This window comes from Emys orbicularis, chromosome 1 (assembly GCF_028017835.1).
Source record: "Emys orbicularis isolate rEmyOrb1 chromosome 1, rEmyOrb1.hap1, whole genome shotgun sequence".
Taxonomy (NCBI): Eukaryota; Metazoa; Chordata; order Testudines; family Emydidae; genus Emys; species Emys orbicularis.
In genome coordinates this window covers 85,341,945-85,362,665 of record NC_088683.1, presented here as the reverse complement: position 1 = coordinate 85,362,665, position 20,721 = coordinate 85,341,945, and the positions used below count along the sequence as shown (strand labels likewise).

Sequence of the window (20,721 nt, the reverse complement as noted above, 5' to 3'; positions counted from 1 at the left end):
TTACTGGCTTGGTGAACTCTAATGTTAGAATAATCAACAGTTTGGGGTGTATTTGTCCTATTTTTTATCAGTTTGCCCTGAATGTGGCATTCTCAGTTGCGACTCACACCAGGCATGACCCACACTGTTCCTTTTACAATGGATTAAAATAAAATGGACTCCTGCAGCATGTTTTCTTTATAATGTATCAGGTCTTACACAGTCCCACTGAATTACTGTATACCGTATTAATAGGTAACGGGTAAAAAGATGCCTATATATTAGCCAAAAGGAGCATTTAATAAAAGAATAAGGAATCTTGTCTAGTAAGATACCCATAGAGTTTACAACCAAGGCCAGGGATTGAAAATTTAAGAGCGGAGAAACAAAAGGTTAAAGTTCTTGCAGAAGCGTTTAAATGCATTCAGTGATTCACTTTGAAGCCCCTACAAGAGAGTGCTTGAATAAAGAATAGGATAGCAGCACACTGGGATGTAGGTGCCTTTGGGCTGCATGGATAAAGAGGGCTGATTTAATCTTTGATGTAACTCAGCTGATTTCAAAAAAAGCTAGAAAATCAGAAAAGAATTTCATGGGATTTTTAAAAAGTTTGAGTCTACCTTTGTATATTTCACTTCCTTTTGGCCGTTTTGCGATGTTTTCATGTTCATAAATCTCTAGAGAGTGTTCAGTCACAGTTGGTAATTACTCAAACATTTTCTAGCACACTTAATTTGCAGTATAATATGCCTTAACATGCTCGCTGGTGTAAGGCAAGCAGCTCTTTCCAACTGTTGTTACTAACGGAAGGCTATTCCATTTTTTGGTAGAGTTGATGCCAGGGGAAGTGGGAGTTGTTAATTTAAATCTAAGTATATGTATTTGACTGAATTTCATTTTCAAATGTATTGTTAATGTTTTGTTTATAGTGAGGCGCTGAGATTTATTTCTCATGTAATCCAAAACGAATACTTAGATTGTAAACTCTTTGAACTGGGACCTTTTGTCATGTGGCTATAAACACAGTGACTAGCACGGTGCCCTGACTGGACTCTCGATGTGCTACTGCATTGCAAATGTTAAATAACAGTCATGGTCCTAGAGCCCAGTTTTAAAACTGCTTCTGAAACTAATTCTAATTCTAGTCACGGTAACCTTGAAGACACTTATTTTACAGTACAAGCCAGCTGCTGCAGCATAATGGGCAATAAACAACTTCATGTGGTATAATGGCTAAACTGTAAAGGTCAGCAGATTTCCATCAGCTTGGATTCATGATACCAATTTAGAAAATTCTGTTACTGATCTTAAAAAGTAGCTAATGATAGTCAGTTTTGACACTGAATGCTAGGTTCTTGACAACAGTGATGACAAACAACCAGTAGCGCTTTGTCATTCTTGGTAATCAAATTAAACGGTAGCATAATCAAAAATCAGGATAAAGTTCTTCATTTTCAAAGACACGTGCACCTAACTGAGCTCATCATTTAGGTGTGCAAATCTCCTACATGGATATGCAAGCTGAGGATACACGTGTGTATGTCTACCGTACACATAGGCGGGCAACCCCAACTTGGATGTATGCATCAGTGACTTGCATGCCTAAATCATGCATGCACACGTAGATGTATAAATCTGTGACCATCTGAGCCAAAGTTTATATTGGATTCTTTTGTTGGTTTTACTGGAGGAAAAAAGCTGGAATCTTGTGCAACTGAATTACTGGAATTGGAGTTCTCTACATAGAAATGCAGCATTATTTTCTGCCTACAGAGTGTTTGTAGGTGTGCATTTTCTTCAGGATTTTTTTTTCTTGGGAGGAGGGGAAGAATTTCATGCTTAAGTGCTTGAATGAAAGGATTGTGTTTACCATAGGGATGAACTGAAGGACAACAAGGGTTGCAAATATTTGTGCAATAATTCTTCCTTTAAATCTGGTTTGCCAGTGAAACAACACAATGTCAACGGTTTGTATTACAAAGTTATAGAAAATGATTAAAAACCTTTAAGTAAATCAGGATCTGGAAAAATCAAACATACACTATGTACAATCTCTCCTAGTAATGGAATGAAACTTCACGTGGTATGTTTTTAAGGTGTGCACTTTGATGTGTTCCTAATTTTCTCTTAACTACACCTGTAATACATCTCAGATGTGACAGGGAATACGTGACCTATATCGTGCACCATATTTGATTTTAAAAATGCTTTCAAAGCTGTTATTAAAATAAATCTAATTTATGTAAGAATAAAAACAATTAGATCACAAAGATCAGCATTGTAGGATGTGTGCAGCACTAAATTAGAACGTGGCATACTCCAACAATATTATAAGGAAGTTCATTTGGAGGGCACAAGGGAATGAACAGGATTTCAAAAATGGACTGGCCTATGTCCCATATCCCACTGAAAATGGACTGTCCTGGTTCCACTTGAGAATGAGAGGTGCGTCTATTGGGAGGGGGGAGGGGGAGGAGCAATAATTTGGGTAGTAAATTCCGCAGCATGTCAATGGAATGGGGTAGAGTGAAGATGAATTCATAGTAAACTGAGAGGAAAAGGCAAGTCCATTAGGATTGCAGGTGCAGGGATGCGTCTCTGCCCTATAGGCTCTTCTGACTGATCTGTGAAGTAGTGCTAAGGGTGTACAGCCAGCCCTCACAGCAGTCTTCTAACTGAAGAATTCTCTGATGTTCCACTAGCGTTTCTTCTGGCTGTGATACCAAGGGATTAGGGTTGAATTAACTGACTTGGATAAAATCAGTTGAATAAATGCTTTGCTGAGAACTTGAACCAAATCCGATTACTGGACTTCAAAATTTTGTTTAAAACAAAAGAAAACAGTAACTTTTTTTTCCTTACAGCTCTGCATATCTTAATTTTGGCCAGAATGAGAAGTAGAGATAATGATGTACCATCAAAATCATAAAATATTCTCACAGTATTTCCTATCCATGAGTATACGACTCATTCTGTAAGGTTTCCACTCTGATTTCTTGATTAAACAGGTCCAGATGAGACTGGATGTAATTCAGATACACTTGGAGAGCCAGATTCTCAGATGGTGTAAATTAATGCAGCTCCAATGAAATCAACTGAATTACCCCAGCTGAAGCTCTGAGTACTAAACTTTTGTCCAATTCAATCATCAGAAGTTTTCAGATCTACCCACTAGCAGATAGATTTTAGCAGAACTATATCTCCGGCTCATACAAACATTCATGCTATTACTGGGCCTGTATCTATGCAGTGTTGCTCTGACACAGACAGATCAGAATGGCTATTCCCGTAGTAACTGTTAGTCTGCTATTTGCTGAAAGCTCCAAAGACTGAAATATGGGTTGGGATTTACAGCAATTCAGATAATGTGGGGAATTGGCCCACCCATGAGCCATATGCTTTTAAACACATGCACATGCACACTGGAACATGTCTTAGGAATTTCCTTCCCATGTGAGGCATTGAACATATTAACCTCCACTTTTGACATTCACTCACTCCCTTAGGTATTGGCAGGACTCTAATGTAAGTCCTATTAAAAGGTAGTCATGAACTCATCACTTGAATGTTGTTTGTGAGGCTATTCCTGCTGTTTAGTTTAGTTTCTGCTCATCTAGAAGCATCACCAACCTAGCATTAACTGTCTTACTGGTCGTGCACCTTCCATGTATCCCACTTAAAATCTTCAAGGTACTGTTCATTAAAATGATTATAATACCAGGAAACAAGGAACTGATATGTAGGGAGGTGCTGGTGATGCTTACCTTGTTTTATGTTCTTGTTTAGGGTGACCAGATAGCAACTGTGAGAAAACGGGACAGGGGGTGGGGGGTAATAGGCGCCTATATAAGAAAAAGTCCCCCCAAAATGGGACTGTCACTTTAAAAACGGGACATCTGGTCACCCTATTCTTGTTGCTATTTTTGTTTGTTGTGTACGTAAAATTCAGGTGCGCAAATATTTACAGAAAGGAGACACAAAAGGAGTATAAGTGTGGCTGAAGCAAATTCAGTTTGAAATTCAAGTTAATATTCCCTGAAAATTCTTTGTGGTATTCACCCAAATCTTCTAAGAGCTTAGTGAGATCGGTTACAGCAAACTGCACTTTACGACTCCGTATCATGTCAGCAAGCTGCTGTGCTAACTCTTCAAAGCAGAGAATCCAAGTATTCGTTTTGGTCTGGAGGGTTAACAATCCCTTCACCCAGCAATAATCCTCAATCTGATTCTCTTGTGAGAACAATATAGAGCTGTTCTGCTAGTTATTCTCCAAAGCTATTTTAGAAAAAAAGTCACTCAAGATTTTGGGATGTTTTACGTTCTTCAACAGATGAAATCTGAGACTAGTTAATCCAAATGGCTAGACCTGCTTAGCAATTCAAACCTATTGTGTAGCTGTCCCAGACAGTCCAACTGAAACATTGTGCAAACATATCAGGGCATGCCAGAGAGAGAGGGCCTCTCAAATAAATCTCATTAACAAGCTTCAGTATAAACTAACCGGTGATCCTGTAATTTAAATGTGAGTTTTCCATGCATGTGCGTACAGTGAGCGTTCCACTAATTGGACTAAATTTAAAAGAATAATGGATTTCAGCTTAGAATAAGCTAAAACAAATACTTACGTACCTTGATATAAGTAGTTCCTTTTTCTGAAAGAAAGTGAGAAATTGTTGTTACTTGTTATGAAAGACAATAATCTAGTCTTTTTTAAGGAGCATCAGTTTCCAATGGAAATATGATTCCAGACTCAAATATGGGTCTAATTGATTATTTCCTGAAAGGTGTTTATGAGGCAATGGGGCCAGAACTTATTTGATAGCAATAATATCTTTTTATATTTGAGGAAAAAAAATAAAGTAAAACTATTTAGATTTAAATAAAAAATACGCTTTGGGCCCTGATTCAGTACAGCATTTAAACACATGCTTAAGTCCACCTTTATTCAGCAAAGCATGTGCTTAAGTGCTTTGTGGAATGGGGCTGGACTGAATCACATAGAATCAAAGAACTGGAAGGGACCTCGAGAGGTCATCTAGTCCTGTCCCCTGCACTCAAGGCAGGACTAAGTATTATCTAGACCATCCCTGACGGGTGTTTGTCCAACCTGCTCTTAAAAATCCCCTATGATGGAGATTCCATAACCTCCCTAGGCAATTTATTCCATGCTTAAATTTAATCATTTACTTAAGTGTTTTGCTAATTCAGGGCCTTACTCACCAATTGTGAAGGAGAAACCTTCCTTCCTAACTAACATAGATATTGGTCTATAGATAGGCTGTGGTTAAATCGGACAGGCCCTGGTTTAGTTTGCCCATAATTTACTTTGAGATATAATTCAAGCATACAGAGCTGAAGAAGGGGACGGAATATTCCATTCTAGCTCATGTTACCTGAACACATGCCTGCTGAGTAGTGTTAAGCTGGGAAACTTGTTCTCTTCCAGGCAGGGTAGCAGTGTTGACCTTCCACACTTTTTGAAACACTGGCTCAGAACTACCATTGCTGAGCTGATCTTTTCGATGTGGTAGCTTTGATTTGAGGTCAAAAGTCTCCAAAGCACCTAATGGAGTTTCAGAGTTTTCTTTGGAAGACAGCAATTTTTCATGAATGCAGGAGGGTAATGAAAATGAGGAAGAGGAATAGTACATAGTACACCGAGGTGGACTTTTACAAATATGCCGCAGGGAACCAGCGTGCTCCCTCTGGCTTCCCAACCTAGTGCCATCAAAGCACTCCTGAAGTCCTGAAGCTTGCGAGACGGAGGCCACACTATTTCTTAACCGCCTTAGCGTTGGGGAGGTGGAAATTCTGCCTGGAGCATGCCTGTCAAACTGGAAAGCTGCACTGTAGCTTTCCTCGTGCTCCTTCGATGGAACCTTTAGCAGGATTGGAGGCTCACTGCAACTTCTTCTCTGGATGCAGCCAACTGGTGACATTTTACAGTCCATACCAATTGAGATAGCCCTTGTTTCGCAGGGCTGGAAGTTGTCACTTTCTGAGTCACTGTTTCCTGACAAATCAACATTCTCTTCATGTGGGTCAATCTTCTTGTTTAGATGATGTTCTACTTTGGGGTAAGTTTCTTCATCCAGTTCCAGAGAATAATCACAAACTGGTTGTTGCATCCTTTAGCTACAGCATGCAGACCTCTAGCTGTTATCAGTTAGAAAGAACACAATCAGAAAAGAAATCTCCATTCTCAAACGGAATGTTCCCAATTTAACCTCATGTACTTCATATCCCTTTTTAATTAATTATTATCTCTTGTTGAAAACCAGGTGCTGTTTAAGAATAGGACTGAAAAACAAATTCCTGACCACTATTCATTGATGTCACAAAGCTCTTTTAAATCATTATTTGTATTTACTATACGGTGACATGTTCAGTTCTTGTGTCACTGCATTTACTAAAGTCAATGGAATTTAATATAACTCTAAGTCAATGCAGTTGGCCCAGGGATAAATTTGACCTATGGATTTAAATGGTCAAAAGTGACTAGTGATTTTTGGGTGCTCAACTTGAAATGCCTTAAAGGAACCTGCTTTTCAGAGGGATAGTCAGCACTTTCTGAAAATGAGATGCCTCACGTTGTGCACCAAAAATCACTAGTCACTTTTGAAAATTAAAACATTCATGTTCATTAACAGAAAAGGGCTTCTTTCCTATTTAAGGGACTCAAAAACTGTCTCTGTCTCTCACTGCATATTATAACAGATACCTAACTGCATGGTAGAATGGATGTTCTATAAACATATAAGTATCCTCCTAAAGAGCCAGGTGTAGAAAATATGTCGGGTTGAAAAATCTAGCTTTGATTGGTATCTCTGTTTCCTTGTTAGAACTTTTGATTCTCCTCTTTCCACACACATTCTTTCCGTGTTTTATGTGCACTTACATTTAATATGCCAGCATGTACAAATAAAGAAACAGAGATAGATACATTGATAAGGATGCATATGTGTAATTATAGCCCAGTGTGTGCAAATGCTAAACATCTCACCATAAAAAAGAACAATAACTGTTGAGTACTATTGAACTTTGAGCATTTTGGGAATTGATTGGTACAAAGTTAGTTCATGCAGGGGCTCCTGTGGTTTAAGATGACTGGGGAAATCTAAAACGTTCAATGGTCCTTAAATTCATCCTTCCACCTCTAGTGTGAGGCTTTGTGTGTATTCTCCTTATTAGTATGATGGGCTGTGACATAATATATGTCATTATAGTACTGTTCTCCAGAATCAGACTCAGCAATTTAGGGTAGGACTGCCTTTCCATGGACTATTGCATTTGATGGTCTCCTGGAAAGTGCCATGTGAATCTAAGGTACTTTGTTCAGTGCTCAGATACAACAATGGTGGGCACTGTAGATATACCTGTAAAAGATATGGACTCTCACCTCCCATGATCATTCCTCTATAGCAATTTTTCTCCATGTGAATATTCAGATTTTCTTATAAGGCAGTTTCGCTTGTAGCATAGAGGGCTTTAGGATGGATATCTGAAAAGACCCTGTTCTAAAAGGTTTCAGGAGCAAATAAGAGTTTCACGAGCTCAGAGGCCCTGTAGCGGGGTGGCTGCTCCACTCCTGGAGAACAGGGGTTAAAACAGCCAAGCTAGGCTGATTGGAGTAGCAGCCACAGCTGTGGCCAGCTCAATTAGGGCCCAGCTGGCCCTGATAAGAGGGCTGTGGGCCAGAAGCTGGAGGAGTCTCTCTCCAGCCTTGGAGGGAGAAAGACCTGGCTGCCTAGGAGCTCAGGGAACGGGGCCTGAGAAAAGGCAAGAGGAGCAGGAGAGATCCAGCCTGGTAAATCCTCAGGCTGCGGGCCTTGCTAAAAGGCCAAAACAGGTACTGGGGTTGCAGAGGCTGCAGCCCGGGCTTTGGCAGAGGCAGCTGGTCCGAACCCCTTGCTAATGATGAGTGGCCATTACAGACTGCAGTCTGCCCCAGTGAGCGGGGGCTAGATGGTGACTGGCAGTAGCCACTGAGGCAAGGTGTGGCTTGGGAGCTTGTGGATTACTGCTGGGGGCAGAACCCTGAGGTAAATGGGCACCGGGATCTGGGTGGGACATGGGGCCAGCGGCAGGCGAGACACCGGCCAGGAGGCGGCGCTCTGTATGCTGGAGAGCTAATTCCCAAGACGACCAGCAGGAGGCACCATGGCGGTGAGTCTTTCTTCGCTACAGGCCCCGATTGAGCAAAGTACAAAGGCACATGCTTACCTTTAAGCTTGAGTAGTACCATTACTTTCAATAAGACTAATTATGTGTTTAAGATTAAGGATATAGCTAAGTACTTTGCTTGATTGGGGCCAGAGTCTCTTAATTTTTCTTAGGTCTTTTCTGCCAAGAAGTGAGACTACAGCACTGTACTATATTAGGAATAACAATGAAGCTAGCAATGCCCATGACCCTTTTTTTCTTTTTAAGCAGGACAAATGGGCTGTATCAAATAACTATTATTTACTTAGAGGTTAAGCAAATAAAATCTACCAATCATTTAAGACAAGGCTAACCTGTATTTTCTTTTCAGCAGGGAAGCAGGATGCTTTGAAATAAATAAATAAAATTGGTATTATGTAATCAAATAATACAGAAAAAAGTTAATAATTAAGGTATAGTGGCAATTTCTTGGCAATTTATCTGGTAATTAAGTGTAATAATCTGTTTTATGTTTCATAATGTATGAAGGTGTAGTTCCCAGATACTACGGTAATAGTCCCTCTAGAAATGGATGGATAGGTAAGAAAATAATTAATGATAAACTAGTTATTTAACAAATGTGGCCTCTCATTTTGTCAACAGAATATCTGCAAACCATTCAGGATTTCCCCAAATCTATTTATTAGTTGTTTATTCAAACATATGCTGGCTTTTTACCCCGCTTGATTGATTGAATGTGGCTTGTGAAATTTGATCTGGTGTGGCTTAGTTTTAAATAGATAATCATGTGGTATTGTTTCTGTTCTCTCATTGGATACATCTACCAATACTCTTGACCCAAATTCGTGAAGGTGCAAACTTAAAATCTATTTTTTGAGACTTCTGATGTATGCAACTTTTACATTTGCTTTCCATAAACATTTGGGCCAATCCAATCCAATCACTCAAAAGTTTGCAGGAAGCAAATGCAAATTTTTCTTGAATATGATGGAAATGAATTAATCACAACTGTGATGACTATCCATATAATTTTTTTTGCCTTATTTACCCATCAGAGAGAGAGAGAGAGAGAGAGAGTAATCAAAGCATGTGCTCATTAAAACTGAGATACACTTGGAATCCACACTCTCCATAAATCATGCACAAAATCAGTGTTATTTCCCTGTTTTTCATCTAGGCTGTAATAGCACAAGGTTGTACTGAGATCTTCTATTACTATGGCTTCATGATCTTTTCAGCATTTATTAGTATACAGTGAAGTATTATAAATAAAACTAAGCTACATTCACCGAATAAATGAACGGAAGTATATTTTGTGATGCATTACATTTGTTTTTTTTAATAAGTGAAACCACTTGGTTGTTTATCTGCAGAATTCTATAATTCACAATAGGGCTTCCAGATATTAGTATGAATTAAGATAGTTTTACTGTGTAGACTTTATTTTTGTTAAACATATATGCTTATGAAGCACAATTTGAATTAAAACTTATTCTCCAGAAAGCTCTTACATTAAACTGAACATATAATAAATTTCAGTAGTTTTTTGAAACTAGGAATCAAGAAATTCTTCTCAGCAACACAATCTTGACCAAGCAAAACATGATATAAGAAAAGGATAGACTGGCATACTCTAGGTCATTAAACTTACTGCTTTAAACAGCTGAAGAATTGGTTTCATTCTCAAATTGTCAACTTTCAATCTGTTCACATCCTCTGCAAATATAACAAAAATAAAATAAAAATGTCAAACATTTAACTTGCTTCACTGTATATTGGACTCAGCCGAAGCGACACCTTTTTCTCTTCCTAAGCTTCCTTGCTGAGTGCTGAAATAGGGAACTAGTTTTTCTTCTTGTAGATTCAACGTTTCTAGGGGATTTGTTTATCAGAAAGGTCAGACGGAGTGGCTTCAGGATCAATGCCAGTTTACAAACGGTAACATGATCCATTTTAACACAAGATTAATAGTATTCACTCTCTAGAATAATTGTCTCTCCTCTTTGCTTTTCACTTTCCCTTTCAGATTGCTCTGCATAGATTTGTACTGTGTGACAGACCCAGACCAGTGGGGTACAGGAGTCTGGTAGAGGACAAATATACTGGTCACTGGATGAGTAGTTTTCTGTTCCCTGAGTGACCAGAGCAGGGGCTGCACTAGAGTAATCAGGAACCTGCTAGAACCAGTTAAGGCAGGCAGGCTAATTAGGACACCTGGAGCCAATTAAGAAGAAGCTGCTAGAATCAATTAAGGCAGGCTAATCAGGGCACCTGGGTTTTAAAAGGAGCTCACTTCAGTTTGTGGTGTGAGTGTGAGGAGCTGGGAGCAAGAGGCGCAAGGAGCTGAGAGTGAGAGGGTGTGATGCTGGAGGACTGAGGAGCACAAGCGTTATCAGACACCAGGAGGAAGGTCCTGTGGTGAGAATAAGGAAGGTGTTTGGAGGAGGCCATGGGGAAGTAGCCCAGGGAGTTGTAGCTGTCATGCAGCTGTTACAGGAGGCACTATAGACAGCTGCAGTCCACAGGGCCCTGGGCTGGAACCCGGAGTAGAGGGCGGGCCCGGGTTCCCCCCAAACCTCCCAATTGACCTGGACTGTGGGTTCTTCCAGAGGGGAAGGTCTCTGGGCTGTTCCCCAACCCACATGGTGAATCTCTGAGGCAAGAAAATCCGCTAATAAGCACAGGACCCACCAAGATAGAGGAGGAACTTTGTCACAACTGATAAGGTTTGGCAAAGGAAATCTTCCTCAGGTAAGGAATACGTATCAAGAGCAGATGAAATTCTAAGGAACAATCCTGTTTCTATGCAAGTGTCTTAAGCAATTAGAGCTGTCTGAATTAATCATTGTGAATAATTTAATCAATGAATTTAGCACTTTTATTCTGTTCATGAATGATCAGCAATCAGGTTGGGATTCTAACAAGTATGTTCACAATTGTTTGAATTATATGTGTGGAAAAATTGTCTATGGATTATTCAAGAACTAGTCTGAGTATTTGCAATTCTTTATTCACTGCTATACAACTGATCAGCTAAGCTACCTGATATCATTTCCAATCTGTGATTGGATGCTTAAAACTGAAGTCCTGTTTATTTGTTCACAAATTATCCACATATCATAATTGTTCAAATCTTGTGCAAGCAATACAATTTTTCAAATGGCTGAGCAAACACTGCCAGTGCAAATATTCTCAGTGATGTATATTTGTACTAGAATTTGTGACACTTTTCACCTTTAAACATTTTTGCAAATAGAAAAGTCACCCAACCGAAAGGTACATGAATAAGTGTCTGATCCGTTACTGACTGAAGTCAATGGAAAGACTCCCACTGAATTCAGTGGAGATTGGATTAAGGTCCCAAGGGGAGAAGTCAAATTGGAAAGTTTTATTCACAAGAATACTCATAAATGTTTTCTGTTTCCATCTGGCTCAGCTAGTAATAAAAAAGAATGGGAAAAACTTTCCCTTCCCTCATTGATCTTGAAACATCCTTTACGATATAGGTGGATTTGTTTTAAATAGAAAATTTTGAATCTGCAAATGAGGCCATGTTTTTCCACCCTCAGCTTGTCCTTTAAATTGATATCAGATGAGGTGGAGCAGATCATCATCTTCATGAAATGCAGACAAATATCTGTTCTGATGACGTGGAGGCCACCCTGCTTCATCGCTGGTGTAAGGGTGCTACAGCCGGGAGGAATGACAAAGCCTTGACAAAATCTTTGATATTCCCCAAACTACAAAACTAATACCACCTTTGCCAATTGTACACTGAAAAGGTCAAGAAGAAAGGTGACCTCTCTAAACTGATGGCAGAGATGTTCACCTCCGTGTCTTGGAAAAGGGAAAGGAAGAGGTCACACCTGGCTTCTAAAAAACATTCTTTATAATTAACTCCACCTTGTCTCAGGGCAGGCCTCCCTTCTCCCCTCATCGTCAGTGCTGTCAAAAGGAAGCGCTTTTGGGTATGGACTCCCGAGTGTTGCAACAAGAGAGAGAAACCCACTTATCACTCTGGAGAGACTATAGTCTGCCACTACCAAATAAGTCTCTTGCAAAAATAAGTAGGCTGAGACCCTGAGAAGACTGAATCCATTAGTGTCTGTTCTGCAGTGGGTATCAGAGCTGATCATTAACAGTAGATCATTCTACTCTATTCGGGTTCTTATACCAGGCCCATCACTGTGGTATTTGGTGTCTGTGGAACTTTTCCTATGATCTCTCTCTGTTGCTACCACAAGTGCAACTCTGCCAGTGTCTGTAATGGTGGGTGTATTATTCTGGACAGAGCTCCAAGTAGCTGCCAGCATTTAAAACATTTCTGTCTAACTGACCAGAGCAGGTCTAACCAACACACCGCTTCAAACTCTGGAACCCATGGCCCCTTGAATACCATAGTGCTCTTACTCTAGGTACCACCAATATATAGGCCAGATCCTTAGCTGGTATAAATTGGCAAAGTTCCATTGACTTAAATGGAGCGACACCAATTTACACCAGCTGTGGCTCTGGCTCTATATCCCAAACAATTAATCAAATTTCAGGCTATATTTTGAATTTATTAATGGATGATTTTGACCCTTTAGCTGCATACTGGACTCAGTCTTTGTTTTATGCCATTCCCAAGAAGCATTAAATCTCATTAGATTACTTTACCTAATGGGTAAAATGCTTATGTTAAATAAAGATTAGTTTCTCCTGGCTGAAATATTAGTTGCCAGGATTTCTACTTAACCCATGGGTGAGAGAATAGTTTACACACTTGGTAGCCAAGAGAGGTTGTCTGTCAGCTATGGTATACAGTAACCCCTCGCTTAACGTTGTAATTATGTTCCAGAAAAATGTGACTTTAAGCAAAACTATGTTAAGCGAATCCGATTTCCCCATAAGAATCAATGTAAATGAAGGGGGAGGGGGGGAAAGGAGAGAGGTTTAGGTTCCAGGGACATTTTTTTTCACCAGACAAACTATATAGTAGTTTATGTTCAAAACCGCACTGTACTGTATTTGCTATTAATAATAGCAATAGCAATTTATTATTTTTTTCTTTTTGTGTCTCTGCCTGATTGTATAATTCTGGTTTCAAATGAGGTGTATGGTTGACTGGTCAGTTTGTAACTCTGGGGTTTGTAACTCTGAGGTTCTACTGTACCTAAGTCCCGCTTTTCTTCCACTATTGGTGCATTTGCTGTTTGACATTGAGTTGGGTAGTTCTTACTATTCTGAAGTAACGCAGATGTCATGGTGGTCTTTAAATGTCAAATAAACGTACTTCATAACAGCCAGAGAATTTATTTAATTAATGTATTTATTTCTATTTACTTCTTGGTTCTGAAGGCAACCATTTCAGCCGTTTTCAGTGTGTGACAGGGAATATGACAGGGAACATCTTGTCTGTGATATTTGTGTTGGAAAGACTCTAATAGAGAGAAAAATAGTATTAAAAAAGGAAATGTGCATTAACATATTATTTCCCCTTGCAATTAAGAACAAATGCTGCCCTTTGGGCCCAGCCCAAGTTACCAGGCTGTGTGCTGGGAAAAGCAGAGGAAGTGTGTATGTGGTGGTGTTGATCAAATATTGCACCACAGGCCATAGAACAGAAGCAGAACAGTAAGCCCATGGCTGTTCTGCATTGCATGCATGGTGGAGATGAATGGCTGGATGATAGATCCACTTCCCTGTCCCCATGTTGCTCCCTTTCTCAGCTCTGCTCTGTTGTGTGAAGGAGGCCCTCAGATCCTATCTTACTTATAGCAATGCAGTGGTTCTGCTGCATGCACCTGTGCAGAGCGGGTGCAGGGAGAGAATCCTCTTTAATTATGAAAAATGTGCTACTAAGGAGTTTAAAAGGACTTGAAGAGGTCAGAGAGTACCTTAAATTCAAACGGTCTTATTTAAACACCACTGACAGAGCAATAAATAAATCTCCACTGATTTCACCATTTGCTCCTGTCATAACTATAAAGGGAAGGGTAACAGCTCTCCTGTGTACAGTACTATAAAATCCCTCCTGGCCAGAGACTCCAAAATCCTTTTACCTGTAAAGGGTTAAGAAGCTCGGGTAACCTGGCTGACACCTGACCCAAAGGACCAATAAGGGGACAAGATACTTTCAAATCTTGGGGAGGGGGCGGGGGGGGGGAGGCTTTTGTTTGTGCTCTTTGTTTTTGGGGTTGTTCGCTCTTGGGACTGAGAGGGACCAGACATCAATCCAGGTTCTCCAAATCTTTCTGAACAAGTCTCTCATATTTCAAACTTGTAAGTAAACAGCCAGGCAAGGCATGTTAGTTTATCTTTGTTTTCTCAACTTGTAAATGTACCTTTTACTAGAGTGTTTATCTTTGTTTGCTATACTTTGAACCTGAGGCTAGAGGGGGGGGGCCCTCTGAGCTCTTTAAGTTTGATTACCCTGTAAAGTTATTTTCCCATCCTGATTTTACAGAGAGGATTTTTACCTTTTTCTTTAATTAAAAGCCTTCTTTTTAAGAACCTGATTGATTTTTCCTTGTTTTTAGATCCAAGGGGGTTGGATCTTGATCCACCAGGAGTTGGTGGGAGGAAGGAGGGGGGATGGTTAATTTCTCCTTGTTTTAAGATCCAAGGGGTTTGGATCTGTATTCACCAGGGAATTGGTGAAGGTCTCTCAAGGCTACCCAGGGAAGGGAATTAGCTTTGGGATGGTGGCAGCGGACCAGATCTAAGCTGGTAGTTAAGCTTAGAAGTTTTCATGCAGGCCCCCACATTTGTACCCTAAAATTCAAAGTGGGGAAGCAGCCTTGACAGCTCCTAATGATTCAAGCTTCAAAAGATCGAATTTGCCCTAAGTTCAAAGATCCAGTGGCTTGTTATCCAACATACAGTTACTTCAAATGCCAAATGATAAAAAGAATCTAATTATGCTTTACTTCAAAGTAGTTGGTGCAAACAATAAGGAAAAATGGAAAAAGAAAAAAATAGCAGTTGGATGTTGTGAGAGTGTACCCCATAAGGCTTTATGGGGAGGGGGTGCTTATAAATGTATGTATGACATAACTGGAATATGTTTTGTGCTGCCTGTGCCATGTAATATATCTCCATAAAGGTTATGGTCTACTATATCTATTCATCCTATCTGTACACATATATCATTTTCTACTTGAGGTTAAGAATATGGGCTGTATACTTGCTTGGTTTCTAAGTAAGCTTTGTGAGGCATTTGATAAGTTTCTTTAGGAAGGAATTTGCAAGGTTACGTACCTGATCAGGAAGCACTCGGGGAACAATGCATCTTGGAATGCTCCAATCCACATAAGAAGTCTTCCTGGAGACATGCAAGATACCATGTGGACAATGGCTTCGGCCTGTAAAGACTGAGTCATGCAGGAATGACTTGCCCAGGTGACTCCAGAACTCCATCTTGGAGCTGGACTTTGCATAGGAGAGGGGTCTCCACCCACAAGAGAGAGTCTATTTAAACCTGTGGGAGACCCCTCCATTTTGTCTTCAGCTGGCTAAAGAAGGAGCCTCTCCACCCTCCCCCCCCCCGGATACTTGAAGGAAACTGGAACAAAGGACAGTAACTACAGGGGGTGTGAGTGATTGCTGGACCCAGGCTAAAAGGAGATTGGCCTGTAAAAGGGAGCATTCTGGACTACAGGGGGTGTGAGTGATTGCTGGACCCAGGCTAAAAGGAGATTGGCCTGTAAAAGGGAGCATTCTGGAACTGGTGAGGATCTTATCTGTATTTAGTTTGATTAGACCTAGATTTGCGCATTTTATTTTATTTTGCTTGGTGACTTACTTTGTTCTGTCTGTTACTACTTGGAACCACTTAAATCCTACTTTCTGTATTTAATAAAATCACTTTCTACTTAGTAATTAACTCAGAGTATGTATTAATACCCGGGGGAGCAAACAGCTATGCATATCTCTCTATCAGTGTTATAGAGGGCGAACAATTTATGAGTTTATCCTGTATAAGCTTTATACAGGGTAAAACGGATTTATTTGGGCTTAGACCCCATTGGGAGTTGGGCATCTGAGTGCTAAAGACAAGCACACTTCTGTGAGCTGTTTTCAGGTAAACGTGCAGCTTTGGGGCAAGTTATTCAGACCCTGGGTCTGTGTTTGGAGCAGACGGGAGTGTCTGGCTTAGCAAGACAGGGTGCTGGAGTCCTGAGCTGGCAGGGAAAACAGGAATAGAAGTAGTCTTGGTACATTGGGTGGCAGCTCCCAAGGGGGGTTCTGTGATCCAACCCGTCACAGATGTCTATAAAGATGGAGTGAAAGTAAAATGCGCTCTTTTTTATTTTTTTTTAATGTAACAGGAAAGAAAACTATAGCTGAGGTACTGAATAGATAGAATATCATGAAAATCTGGAGAGACATAAACCCATTTTTTTTTTCATATCCCAGAATATTGAAAGACAAACTTCCTGTTTACACTGTAAATAACTATTGAAACATAGTTCTTTTACCATGGAGAACAACAAATACAGAGTATCAGAGGGGTAGCCGTGTTAGTCTGGATCTGTAAAAAGCAACAGAGTCCTGTGGCACCTTTAAGACTAACAGATGTATTGGAGCATAAGCTTTCATGGGTGCTGTGTCTGATGAAGTGGGTATTCACCCATGAAAGCTTATGCTCCAATACATGTTAGTCTTAAAGGTGCCACAGGACTCTGTTGCTTTTAACAAATACAGAACTTTCTAAGGCTGTCTGCACTGCACACTAAAGACAGCCTTAGAAAGAAATATATATATTTCTTTTATTTATATATATATATATATATATATATATAAGAAATTCCCTCATTAAAACATATTTGTGCTATGGGGGCTTCTCAGTGATTAACTACACGCACTAAACACACTGTACATCATAAATACACACACAAAAACTATCTGAAAAGAATGTGATTAAGGTTGCAAAGTCAAGCACTCATAAAGTGAGGAAATGCCAGAATTAAGATTACATGTGCAACCTTAATTTGTGCTTGCCCATAAGCGATGGTCACATAAATACCACCCTATACCGGAAACCTACTGACCGCTACACTTACCTACATGCCTCCAGCTTCCATCCAGGACACACCACACGATCCATTGTCTACAGCCAAGCACTAAGATATAACCGCATTTGCTTCAATCCCTCAGATAGAGACAAGCACCTACAAGCATCTATCAAGCATTCTTAAAACTACAATACCCACCTGCTGAAGTGAAAAAACATATTGACAGAGCCAGACGAGTACCCAGAAGTCACCTCCTACAAGACAGGGCCAACAAAGAAAATAACAGAACACCACTAGCTGTCACCTTCAGCCCCCAACTAAAACCTCTCCAGTGCATCATCAGAGATCTACAACCTATCCTGAAAGATGATCCTTTACTCTCACAGATCTTGGGAGACAGACCTGTCCTCGCTTACAGACAACCCCCCAACCTAAAGCAAATACTCACCAGCAACCACACATCACTGAACAAAAACGCTGACCCAGGTACCTATCCTTGTAACAAAGCCCGATGCCAACTCTGTCCACATATCTATTCAAGTGACATCATCATAGGGCCTAATCACATCAGCCATACCATCAGGGGCTCGTTCACCTGCACATCTACCAATGTGATATATGCCATCATGTGCCAGCAATGCCCCTCTGCCATGTACATTGGCCAAACCGGAGAGTCTCTACGCAAAAGAATTAATGGACACAAATCTGACATCAGGAATCATAATACTCAAAAACCAGTAGGAGAACACTTTAACCTGTCTGGCCATTCTATGACAGACCTGCGGGTGGCTATCTTAAAACAGAAAAACTTCAAAAACAGACTCCAACGAGAGACTGCTGAGTTGGAATTGATATGCAAACTAGACACAATCAACTCAGGATTAAATAAAGACTGGGAATGGCTGAGCCATTACAAACATTGAATCTATCTCCCCTTGTAAGTATTTTCACACTTGCTTCTTATCAAACTCTGTACTGAGCTATCTTGATTATCACTTCAAAAGTTTTTTTTCTCTTACTTAATTGGCCCCTCAGAGTTGGTAAGACAACTCCCACCTGTTCATGCTCTCTGTATGTGTGTATATATATCTCCTCAATATATGTTTCACTCTATATGCATCCAAAGAAGTGGGTTGTAGCCCACGAAAGCTTATGCTCTAATAAATTTGTTAGTCTCTAAGGTGCCACAAGTACTCCTGTTCTTTTTGTGGATACAGACTAACACGGCTGCTACTCTGAAACCTATCTTTAATTACACAATCACATACTAATTTTTGAATAGTAACTGTAGGGAATTCAGAACCACAGAAACTTCAGGGGATTTGGCTGGAAAGGTCTAGCAGGGCTCGAGCATGTGCAAACTGCAATTTTTCAATTTAGCTAAATTTGGGTTGCTTTTTCACAGGAACAGTCAAAGGCACACCCCTGTCAAATTTCAAGCCCCTGCTCCAAAACAGGAGCTTCTCAAATAAAAAGTTGTCAGAATTTTTTCTAACATGGGCAAAATAATGTACTTTTCACTAGCCTCATTCTCTAAAATGGCTGAACTGTTTTGGCTGAAGTTTCCCAAAACCTTCCGCCTGAGGCAGATAGCCACTATTGAAAATTTCAGCCCAAATGGTTAAAGTTAGGCAAAGATACAACCCTGTTTTCAGCTGCTTGTAAAATGGGAAGTGTCAGGCAACATTAATAATAGGAAGTTCTACCAGCCCCACCTATAATAAATATAATTAATAAAAATATTTAGTACTTTTTATCTATAGCTATCCATACATTTTATAAAAGTGGGTAAATGTTTTCTATTTTACATGAATATATAGAGCTAGAATCCATCTGACATATGATATATGCATTACATTATAAACACTGTAGACAACAAATGAAAATATGACCCACAGAATAAAAAAGCCAGCCCCCCAGTAATCAAGATGAATATGCAACTAAACCCAAATGCCAACTCTGTTTTTCAGCACCAACTGCCCAAATAGCCATTTAACTGCATAGCCATATGAAACACTATTTTTTTTTTCTGTTTAGGTTAACTCCTACTGTAAGAAAGGGATGTGGATAGTTTAGAAAGGATAATCTTCCTAGTTCTTACTAACAGCTGCTATCTTCCAACATGTTACTGTATCATCATAAACAAGGGAAAATGACCTCCGGCAGGCTCCTATCATTGATATTTAACTGTCAAACAGTGGCATGCAAATACAAAGCTTACTTCAGGAGTAAATGATATGAAAAATAAAGGGAGGGAGGCTCTCCCTTACTGTACTCTTGTTTAGGAATGTGTATGTAATATTCTGAAACGTGTAGGTTTTTCTGATTGTCTGAGGAGAAAGTAACTACACAAAAAGATCATACTAACCCCCTGTAAGCACTTTGTGTAATCTCCCTTTATACAGGGTTGAAGAATGCAATTGGTGTTACAAAAAGAATAACTTACTGTTCCTTTAAAACAGAATGTTCCCAAAGCATTTTACAGAATATATATAGAGCTTGCCACCAGAACTAGCCAGGTCCTAGGTAGAACGCTAGAGTTAATTAACAGATACAAACACTATGCTACAGGAAGTGCAGAAGAATATCATCTTTCAGTTGAAACTTCAGGGGAATTTGAGTATGAAGAAAGACGTTACCCTGCTGGGAATTAGCCAAAACAAATTCAATTAATGGATCATTTAACAATCTGCTGCTGTCATTCCACAAAATCAGTATGCTCCAAAAAGTCCATGAGAAATTAAAAAAGATTGTAAATAGTTCTGTAGTGTTTGGGGCTGAATGTAGGTCATGCAACTTAGTTGGGCACTGGCACCAATGTAATTTTCAATGCACTGTGCTGGACAGCAAAGACATTTATTTTTAAGCAACCAACCCTGCAAACCCTTGGCATGAGGAACTCTCCTTGATAGCAGCAAGACCAACTGATAGAGGGCTTGCAGGATTAGTCTGGCATAGAGCCATCTTGAGGACCTCCAGGTATCTCACAGGAAATAGTCTAGAGAAAGACTAAGTAAGTTGTTCTCAACCTATTTGGGCTCAGGACCTATTTGTAAATGTTTAGGGCATGTTGGAATTCAGTAAATAGTCTGTGGGTGGAGGCTCTGGGGCAGAGCCGTAACTAGGCATTTTAGCACCTGGGGTGAACAAGCATATTTGCACCAACGACCAGCAGCGATATGTGGGAGGGCATGCAGGGTCACATGCCCCCCCCCCCGATTTTTTGGTTGTGCTCCCCCCAAACCAGACAGGCTGGTTGGCTCACTGAGGTGACACAAGGAGCGGAGGTAGCGCACCTTCTCCAAGCCCCTCCATGCGGGACTGGCCCAAGCTCCCTGGCATCGTCAGCCCGAGTCACCCCATAACCTTTGCACCCTTGGCAGCTGTCCTGCTCTGCTTACAGCCTTGCCCTGGGGTAGTTTTGGTCAGATCCTGTCCCCCGTGGAGGGAGGGGGGTTGGGTTCTGCCCACCATTCACCCCACAGTAGCGGTTCCTGCAGCTCCTGTGCTGTGGGACTGGCTGGGCTTGGTTCTCTGCTCCAGTCGTTGCAATCTCCGGGGCTATTAATAATAATTAATA

At 40.3% G+C, this 20,721-nt stretch overlaps 1 protein-coding gene across 1 annotated transcript in view; it reads right to left on the bottom strand.

Annotated features, from left to right (window-relative positions):
* The window catches only part of PLEKHG7 (pleckstrin homology and RhoGEF domain containing G7), a 55,419-nt gene extending 49,312 nt beyond the window's left edge, over nucleotides 1-6,107 (bottom strand). The window contains exons 1-2 of the mRNA XM_065403861.1: nucleotides 5,373-6,107; nucleotides 4,609-4,631 (exon numbers count right to left, since the gene is read on the bottom strand). Of these exons, the coding sequence (XP_065259933.1) occupies nucleotides 4,609-4,631; nucleotides 5,373-6,107 (758 nt within the window). The remainder of the gene's footprint in view (nucleotides 1-4,608; nucleotides 4,632-5,372) is intronic.
* Between the last annotated feature and the right edge of the window lie 14,614 nt (nucleotides 6,108-20,721).